The sequence below is a fragment of the Nyctereutes procyonoides genome, unplaced genomic scaffold (genome assembly GCF_905146905.1).
Source record: "Nyctereutes procyonoides isolate TBG_1078 unplaced genomic scaffold, NYPRO_anot_genome, whole genome shotgun sequence".
Lineage (NCBI taxonomy): Eukaryota > Metazoa > Chordata > Mammalia > Carnivora > Canidae > Nyctereutes > Nyctereutes procyonoides.
Genome location: NW_026575125.1, coordinates 82,902,626 through 82,910,700, shown reverse-complemented (window position 1 = coordinate 82,910,700; position 8,075 = coordinate 82,902,626). Strand labels below are relative to the sequence as shown.

At 36.5% G+C, this 8,075-nt stretch overlaps 1 protein-coding gene across 1 annotated transcript in view; it reads right to left on the bottom strand.

Annotated features, from left to right (window-relative positions):
* Positions 1-5,413: 5,413 nt before the first annotated feature.
* ALG13 (ALG13 UDP-N-acetylglucosaminyltransferase subunit) overlaps positions 5,414-8,075 on the bottom strand; it is a 65,401-nt gene continuing 62,739 nt past the window's right edge. The window contains 1 exon segment of the mRNA XM_055337446.1: positions 5,414-6,323. Coding sequence (XP_055193421.1) covers positions 6,058-6,323 — 266 coding nt within the window. The 3' untranslated portion in view covers positions 5,414-6,057.

Sequence of the window (8,075 nt, the reverse complement as noted above, 5' to 3'; positions counted from 1 at the left end):
TAAAAACAAATGCTCACAGGCTTCTAAAAAAATGTTCATAGCAGCTTTTTTCATACTAAAAACAGAATGGCTCAGGTGTCCATCGATAGACTGGATAAACAAATGATGGCATATTCATACAATGAAACACTGCTCAGCAATAAATGTGAACTACTGGCACACAAAACACGAATGAATCCCGAATACACTGTGCTGAAAGAAGCCTTATACAAGGGAGCAGATACTCTTTTTCAATTATATACATTCTGAAAAACTAATCTATGATGGGGTAAATATCAGAAGGAACAGTGGTTGCCTAGGGGACGGGCTGGGGTGACAGAGATTGACTAGGAAGGACCTTGAGGGAATTTCCTGGGGTGATGAAAATATTACCTTGATAAGGGTTTGAGTTTCATAAATGCAGGATTTATCAAAACTCATTACATCAAACACAAGATTTGTGCATATCGTTGCCTGTACATTTTACCTCAAAAGAAAGTGAACCTTTAACAAATACTCAATTCTAGTTAACAATATTAATATTGCATGCTGAAATATTTAGGAGTGAGGTGTACTGGAGTCTGCAATTTTCTTTGTAATGCATAAAATTACAAGGATTTATAGATGGATATATGAAAAGTAGAGTAAAATGTTAATTGTAAAACTTAGATGGTGGATATACAGATGTTCACTACACAATTATTTCAATTTTTCCGTATTTTAAGTTTTCATAATAAAATATTGGAAAAAATAAGCAGCGAGTAAGGAAAAGAACTAGGTTAACAAAAGCCAAAACTATACTGTGCTTCAAAACTAGAAGGGGGGAAACTTCTTGGATAGCTGAAGCTATTTTAGCAGAGCAAAAGGAATGAAAGAAAATTTTTAAAAATTCAACTGCTAAAGCAGGCAAAACAAGTATAGAATGGTGGGGTCTTTTGGGGGCGGGGGTTGGTAGGGCTAACAATATGGTAGAACTTTTGTTTCTAACTTATTGTGGTAAGAACACTTACTGGGACAGCTACCCTCTTAACAGATTTTTAAGTGTACAATATAGAATTGTAATCTATAGCCACAATGTCGTATAGTAGATCTCTAGAACTCCAACTTGGAGAAATGAAACTTACACAATTATCAAGATAAAAACTCACTTTGAGGGACGCCTAGGTTGTTCAGTGGTTGAGCGTCTGCCTTTGGCTCAGGGCATGATCCTGGAGTCATGGGATCGAGTCCCACACATTGGGCTTCCTGCATGGAGCCTGCTTCTCCCTCTGCCTGTGTTTCTGCCTCTCTGTGTCATTCTTTCATGAATGAATAAATAAAATCTTAAAAAAAACCTCACTTTGATCTCACTAATATACCAGTAAGGAAATAAAATACTAGGTTTTTTTAGGTCTAGAACTTTAGTACCCTAGTACTAAGGTAAAATTTTTTTTCTATAATTCTGCAAATGATTTGAAAAACCTGTATTGTTTGAGAAAGGCCATTAAGATCTGCCACAAAGGGATCCCTGGGTGGCGCAGCGGTTTGGCGCCTACCTTTGGCCCAGGGCGCGATCCTGGAGACCCGGGATCGAATCCCACATCGGGCTCCCTGCATGGAGCCTGCTTCTCCCTCTGTGTCTCTGCCTCTCTCTCTCTCTGTGACTATCATAAATAAATAAAAATTAAAAAAAAAGATCTGCCACAAAGATCCATTAGTTGATTAGGTGAAGGGACTGAACATCCACAGTCATGTTTGCTAAGATACATCTGAACATTTTTATTCAGGGACTGGCCTGAATTTTCACAAGAAATGATTCCGTTTAACCTGAATATTGTTGAATCACTTCCCCCAGCCCTCTTTCACAAAAAAACCTAGCCACTGGCAAGGACCATCTACCAGGGGGGAAAAAACAATAGCTGTTCAACAGTAAAGGACTTCTTGATTTCCAAGCTTCCTTCTGGCAGCCATAAGCAGTGAACTCAAAAGTGTTGATAGGGAATAGTGAAGCAGTAAAACCTAAAACAGTTCACTCACCTCAATTTCAACTACAAATGTTTATCATGGTTTAACAAAATTTAGTTTTACAAGTAGCTAGTGAATATTTTTGAGAATTACAGAATTTGAATAATCAGTTGCCTACACCATAGGCTTCTCCCAACCCCCAATGTACCTTATTAGGTACCTAATCTATGGACCTTATGTAATAGCCTAAGATTGTTTTTCAGCAATCAAGGCAAAAATTTTCTAAAGACCTCAAATCTTAACTTCGTAAACATTTACTCTCTATTGCCAGCTGCCAAGGTAGTTATTTTTTTACTTTTTCTTAATTTAAATTCAATTAGCCAACATATAGTACACAGTTTCAGATTTAGTGTTCAATAATTGATCAGTTTTGTGTAACCAGTGCTCATCACGTCATGTGCCTTCCTAATGTCCATCACCAAATCACCCCATGCCCCCAATCACCTCCCCTCCAGCAATCCTGTTTGTTTCCTATAGTTGAGTCTCTCATGGTTTTTCTCCCTCTGATGACTTCCCATTCAGTTCCCCACCCCCTTACCCCTATACCCCTATGATCCTCTATGCTGTTTCTTATATTCCACCTGCTAAGGTAGCTTTTTCAGAAAAAAACTATTATGAAAAACTTCAAACACTAGAGGGAATAGCATAATGAACCCAAGCTTCAACAACTATTCAGCAATTAACATGCAGCTAATCCTTCATCTATCAACCCTGCTACCCCGATTTTGAAGTGATGCCCAGATTGGTCACTGAGGTGGTTGTAGTCCCATAGTTGTTACCTAAACTCAGGTCCATCCTTCCCTGAAGCTGTATCACACCGCATGCACAGGGACTCAACATATTCCTAAAACTGTCTTTGATAACTGAAATATAAGACAAGTGTTCTAATCAAGCTGCTCCCATTGATTGAAGCTTAACATTCTAGGTGAGATGGGGGGAAACAAGAGGTTGTCTTTTGCTCTATTAATTGTCCTGAATTTAGTTTTTATTGCAAATGGAAATGTAAATGGATTCAAAAGTTTCATGTAAAATAAACATCTGTCCCAGATTTAGAAAAAGTCTAGATTAAGTTCATGCACCACTGTTCCTCAAATGGGCTATATTTCATTATTCATGGAGATTTAGGTCTGAATTAAGTTCTGAATGTCTGGGTTTTCACATAAGAAATTATTTATTCTGACTTTTACTTCCAAAGCTAATTAAAAGGGCAGCCCGGGTGGCTCAGTTTAGTGCTGCCTTCAGCCCAGGGTGTGATCCTGGGGACCCAGGATCAAGTCCCACATCGGGCTCCCTATATGGAACCTGCCTGTGTCTCTGCCTCTCTCTCTCTGTGTGTCTCTCATGAATAAATAAATAAAATCTTTTAAAAAAACAAAGCTAATTAAAAGGTTATGCCTTAATTATAGGTTCCAAGGAAATGAAAGAAGTTTGAAAAATTCACAATTCTAGAATTTCAACAGTAAAACAGATTTAATATTTTCACTTGCTCTTAAACCAAGGCATAAAACTGCAACTAATTCTGAAATTAAAAATACACAGAATAAAAAAGAATTATAATTGTTTTCCTCACTATAGAAATGATTCAGCTTTCTACCTTTGCTTGGTGTAATCAGATCTATCTCAGGAAGGGGGTGGAAGTAAAGGGTCAAGAACAAACCACGATGCCTTTGCAGCAGAGGAAAGACAGGAAGTTTTTGTAACATTAAGGGCCCTAAAGAGGTAATATGTAAAAAGAAGCCTACCACTATATCTATACTATAGGTTGATTAAACACATTAAGTCTTAGGGCTTTTTAATTAGCAGAAAAACCACTTCCTTTTTATCTGGAAGCTACTTTCAAAAACCACTGCAGACTTCTGCAACGGTACGAGTTACCTCCACCCTCTCAAACTCCAAAACAATAAGAAGGTCGGGATACACGTCTTGATTATTTCTTTGAGAAGACTTCTCATAATACATCAACAAGTGGACTATACTTGTATGTTAACAGACCATAAATACTGATTTCCACACTGGTGAGTTAACAATTAGGTTGACCTAGTATATACCACTGATTTCTGGTTTTCTGGTTAACTAGCATCTCATTAAATCACATTGATTATGGCAAATCGAACTCCAATAAAAAATATATACAAAAAAAATCACACTGATAAGTAATGGGACTCAAAGCAAAGCAGCAACCTACAAGTTTAAAAGAAAAACAAATCAACTGGAAGGCTAAGGCAAACATACTTGTATCAAAACCACAAAATTTCCAGACCCACATTCTCAAAATAGACTATAACCTTCTAAAATACCACTTAGAAGCTAATTAGTAAACCACTGAGAGTTGAAGATACAGGACAATCACTTGCTGTGAGTTATGTGTATTTAGCATATTTCTGAAATACACCTGAACCACCTGAGAGAGAGGTTCTGCTCTATGTTTTAAGCTTGACTAAAATAAACCCCTACTGAAAACATAAAACGATTCGTAGGCTGCACAAATTGAGGATCCAGGAGATTAGGAGAGAAGCTAAAACATCAATGCATAGTCAGGTTGTTATACAGATGAGTGCACTGTTGTTCCATTTTTTTACTAATGCCTGATGCCAACTTGTACAGCAAGGACTTAAGCTGAAGGATATAAAAACAAAACAATTCCATCTCTATTATGAAAGATGAGCCTTAACTAGTACATGGATTTGGAACACATTAATAACAATTATCTTGAGAATGGTACATTAAAGATAGAACGTCTTCTTTAAAATGGTTTCCCCTCCAGTACTTTCAGCTAACTGCTAAGGCACCTGAAGCCTGGAGGTTCTCAATGATTATTTTTGCCTAGGGTGTAGGTGAAGGTGCGGGGGAAAAAAGGACTGATTCACAAGCATAAATAACCGTTAAAGACAGCAATATAAATAGGTCTTGTGGCAACCAAAGAACACTTTTTAAGTAGCTGTTTGTCAGGTGAAATACAGCAAAGTATTCATTATGAAAAACTTACAGAACTGGTGAATATAAAGGATCTTGTGGTCTCTGGGTAGATGAAAATAGTTTTTTAATCTTATGGAACTTTAGACTTACTTTCTCATTGTCCTGTACTTCCAATAGTTGTATCTTTCAGTTTTTGTTTTTAGACGTACCTTGTATCTCTAGGCCTGCCTTGTCTCTGACATTCTGTGAGACCTATTTCATCAGCGGGGATCGATCTCACAACTTAAAAAGGGACATACTCAAGGGGAAAAGACTAGATTTAGTAGTATGCACCATTAAAGTCTTGAGATTGAGTAACATTTTGATTGGGCCCAACCAGTTCATGTCATAAAAATCACGTTTTTTTTTTTTTGACACCATGATAGCAGGGGAAAAACATTAGATCAATCAAATGTCTGGTACTCTTTTTGCTGCTACGAAAAAGAAAAAAAGAAAATCCCACTCATTTTAGCAATTTTAAATGCTAATTTTTATTTACTGCTAACTGTGCAAAGGACACCAATTCAATACTGTGCAGTAAAACAGTTACATAAATCCAGTATCAAACAATAGCATATGGGATAAATCTAAAGCAGAGCACCATGTGCCTCTGAAACTGATTATCACAGAACATAACTTAGTTCAGACAATTCTTAAGAACCTGAAGAGCTCTCTCATTTAATATTTAGTTATCCAGAAGCAACTGCTCTTGGTTTTTTTATTTTCCAGAAAAAAGTGAAAGTTATTTCAGTTCTGCATGGTTTAGTATGTGTGACATCTGAACCAAAGAAATAGTTTGTATGATTTATTCCTTTTATCAACTGGAACCATCAGCTAATACAAAGTTGACAAGCTGGCTGACAGGAAAATAGCTGAATACAATGAAATTATGCTCAATATGGGGCTAGCTGTACATCCATCTCAATTTCCTTATCCACAACCAAAAGTAGTATTCCTTTAAAGTAGTATTTTAAATCAAAAGATAAAATAATCTTAAAGACAGATACAATAGTAACCACCCTAACCACCTAAATCACTTAAACACTAACATAAAACACTTCTTAAAAAAATCAAAACAACAAAAAATGGCAGTGCAAGAATACTTCATACTGCTGAATCTTACATATTCTGAGGTATGTAATGAGAAGCGGAGGGAGGTGAAGCAATATAGCCAACTGGCCCAGCATTCATAGCACCATGAATTTGAGAAGAGCCACCATATGCTGTACCAACTGGATGCCAAGGGGCAACATAGGGATAATCTGGCACAACAGGAAGACAGGAATCAAAACCCGGCAAAGGTGGTGGCCCATAAGGATCTGACATCATTGGATAATAGACTGCTCCATGAGGGACAGATGCAGGGTCAGCATTTGGAAAAGTACCTGAAACAAAGAATGCATACAGTACACACTTTATATACAAAGATTCGCTAAAATATCAACATAAACAGATGTTCTTATAGGTAAATGTGAAACTTAGCACTAACTATAGGAAAGATCATAATAAATGTGGCAAGAGCAGTTTTATTTTACTTTTGTAGAGAGGGAAGGAGAAAGGGGGGCAGGGGGCAGAGAGGAGAGAACCTCAAGTAGGCTCCACACCCAGTGCAGAGCCCAATGCGGGGCTCGATCTCACAACCCTGGGTTCACGACCTGAGCAGAAATTAAGAGTTGGATGTTTAAGCAACTGAGCCACCCGGGTATCCAAAGAACACTTGAGATATGAACATTAGTGACTAGAGCAGGCTACCAAAAGATTATATAAAAACTCCCTAATTAAAAAAATTTAAGTATGTGTGCATGTATAATGGGTCAATGTATTCTAACTAGAGATAGCTATCTTTCTAGGATGTTTTAGGTACCTATACACTAAATACATACAGGAACATTCTCTAGTACTTCTAGCCAATTAAGTTCTCATAAAAGTAGTTTCCAATTAAGTTATCCAATAGTTCCCACTGTGCCAAGTATTATCCAAATAACCATTTTATATTCCACTTTAGCATTTAAAAACTCTGGTGTCTACACAATCTGGTCCATACTTGAAGGTATAGTTCTGAAGAGCATCTTAAAGACCAAACATTTAAGTGTTGTCTCCTGAATGTCATTAAGATCCTAGCATCACTTTTACCCCACCATTTTACCCCACTTTTGCTACCATGAGTCAGTTTTAGTGGAAATAGATGCAGTTCTGACCTTGCTATAGTGACTATGTAAATACTAAAAAGAAATCCTTCATTACCTGGGATAACTTAGATAAGCACATTCTGTGGAATGAAGACTGGCACTGCCTCATGGTTTACAACAATTAAGAATAGTTTTTGGTACAAAAACGCAACAAATGTTGACACTTTAATTTTTATTACTATGGGCCATATATCACCACACTAGGAATAAGACTCTATAGTGCTAATATTCCCAAACCATTAATATGCTTTAAAGAAAGGGAGAAACAAAAGGAAATTCACATTTCTCACATGTACCAGGTACAGTATACTACTCTATCTGGTATATACATACAGTATATCTCATTTAGTTCTTATAGTAACCCTGGCAAGTCAGGTATTTCCCATTTTACAGAAATTCAGGCTTAGAGAGGTTAAGTAATTTAGGTGAGATCACAACTGTCAAGTAGCAGCGCTGGAATGCGAAAAATTTGGTTCAGTTAGTCTACATAATTTTTTCTACCTCTTGTTCATTCTTTTCCAACAAGGGAAGTCCAAAGATCCTATTCTAATTCCTTTAAAATGCCTGTGTACTGTAAACTCATAGAGCAATCATCCTTATGGTCTGGCACAGTAGTCTCAAACTCTTTGGTTTCAGGATCCCTGTACATTCTTAAAAATTCAGGATCTCAAATAGCTTTTATGTGAGTTATATCACATAAACTGTACTATGAATTTACCGTATTAGGAATTAAAATGAGAAAGTTAAAAATATTAATTCATGTAAAAATAAGCCTATTAATGTTAACACAAATTAAACTTTTTATGAAAAATAAGTATATTCTAAAACAAAAATACTATGAAACAAGTGTCATTGTTTTACACTTGTGCAAATTTTGAACCTATGGCTCAATAGAAGACAACTGGATTCTTACATCTGCTTCTGTATTTAGTCAATTAGGATATGTTG